The sequence below is a fragment of the Castor canadensis genome, chromosome X, assembly GCF_047511655.1.
Source record: "Castor canadensis chromosome X, mCasCan1.hap1v2, whole genome shotgun sequence".
In the NCBI taxonomy this organism is placed as follows: domain Eukaryota; kingdom Metazoa; phylum Chordata; class Mammalia; order Rodentia; family Castoridae; genus Castor; species Castor canadensis.
Window position 1 is genome coordinate 108972427 of NC_133405.1, and position 1988 is coordinate 108974414.

The 1988-nt window shown below is 48.9% G+C and overlaps 1 protein-coding gene across 1 annotated transcript; it reads right to left on the bottom strand.

Annotated features, from left to right (window-relative positions):
- Window positions 1-1139: 1139 nt before the first annotated feature.
- LOC109675728 (histone H2A-Bbd type 1-like) lies at window positions 1140-1496 on the bottom strand. Its single transcript, XM_020152369.1, has one exon. The coding sequence runs from the start codon at window positions 1494-1496 to the stop codon at window positions 1140-1142; it is 357 nt and encodes a 118-aa protein (XP_020007958.1).
- Between the last annotated feature and the right edge of the window lie 492 nt (window positions 1497-1988).

Sequence of the window (1988 nt, forward strand, 5' to 3'; positions counted from 1 at the left end):
GGGTTGTTGTCACAGCCAGTGACCCCAGTGCCCAGTAGTGACCTGGGCACCAGGCCCAGCTGCACCATGGGAAGGCACACCTGAGCATGTGTGGCTAGAACAAGAAACAGATGCAGCTGTTTATTAAGGGCTACCCTGGGCCTGTGCTGTGTGAAGCAGAAGTTTACAGGAACAGGTAGACTTATATTTGGGAAAACTAAAGATGGAGAGACTCTTCTCCCTCATCTTGAGCATGAGGAAACCTCTGATGAGAAGAAACATGAATGTCCAAGGCCACCTGGCTAGAAAAGTGGTGCACTGGGATCTGAAACCCAGATCCTCTGATTCTACTGTGGAAGCCAACTGGGCAGTCTCTGAGCCACCCTCTGTGAAAGGGCAGCAGGCAGCAGACTGTGGCACTCAGGGGCCGAATGAACAGTGAAAACCTCAAATGTGAACACTCACAGGTGAGGGGCAGATGCTGCAACACTTGATATGAATCTTATTTCTAACTTAAAGCAGCACCTGTGAGTGCTCATAAGGATCACATGTACCTTGTCAAACTGACCATAATTGGGTTTTTGTACATTTCCTTATGGTATCACCATCACTCCTTAATCTTCATATGAACACCCCTGTCCCACTGAGTTTATGTCCACAGTGTGCCACCTTCTCTCCCACACCCACTGCCATTGCCTTCTGACCTGAGACCTTCCCTGCTATGAATAAAGCCTTTACCACCACAGTCATGGTCTTCAGTGCCTCCCCAGTTGCCAGCATCACCCTGGGAATACAACATGCCTGGAGGTCCCCAGCCATCTTTCTGGCCTCCCATGGCCAGAGCCCATGAGGACACCTTTTCTGCCCTGTACCTCAGCAGCCTACATCCACCAGGGCCACTGCCCACACTGTCCCTTTGGAAACTACTCCCCTGAAATCACTGATTCAAAAGCCCCAGAGTGACCACACTTCCACCCCTCCAACCCTTCTTCTGGATGTCCCATGGACACCTCCCACTCAAAATGCCGAACTGAGAGGAGTCAGACCACTGGCATTGGTTTAAACAGTTTAATAAGACAGTTGATGGGTTGCCCAACCTATGGCCATTTGGGGGGCTGCATGAGGTTGTTGAAGAGATCCCACCAGCTGAGACCCAGGCATCATTGCTTCTTCTCGGGTTCGGGAACCTCACCATCTGAAGATTTGGCATCCTCTTGAAATAAGTGATGGAGATGTTGGTTGTTCTCAACCACGGTCTCCACGTGTTCCGGAGTGATGCGCCTTCTGCCCTGGCTGTGGGCCTCATTGCCAGCCAGCTCCAGGATGTTAGCGGTCAGATACTCCAGAATGGCAGCCAGGAACACGGGGGTAGATGAGCTCAGCCTCTGGGCGTAATCACCCTGTCGAAGAAAGCGGTCCACACGGCTAACGGGGAACTGTAATTCGGCTCTTGTGGAGCGCGATATGGGCTGCTTCTTAGGCTTAGTGGATTTCGAGCTGAGTTTTTTGCCAGCCATAGTGGTTGCTGAGTTTTGCTCTAGTTGGCTCAGGTTGTTTTCTTTTCTGGCCTGGGCCTCTCAAAATCCCAGGGCTTATATCCCCTCCCGCTTGTTTCCCTGTGCTCCTCATTGGTCAGGAGCTGCCTTTGTAACAACCTAGACTTTGTGATGTCATCTGTGTTCACTGGGCTCTGATCAGACTTAGGTCTAGAAATGTCTGCCACAGTAAGCTGGTTACACAAATGACTGGACCCTGATTCTGAAGAAACACTAACTTTGTACTTGACTTTAGCATTCTAGCAAAATCTGTGTCTCAATTAAAACATTTTCTTTGTAGGATGCAACTCCAGGTTATCTGTCTGACTCTAGTCTTACATTGTCTCAGATCTTTTACATACATTTGTAAGTTGTAGGTCAATGATAGACAGGCACAACTTCCACTAGAGGTTCAATTGTCCTTTCACATAGAAATCAAACCAATTTTGCCTCTATTTACATATTTATCTCAAT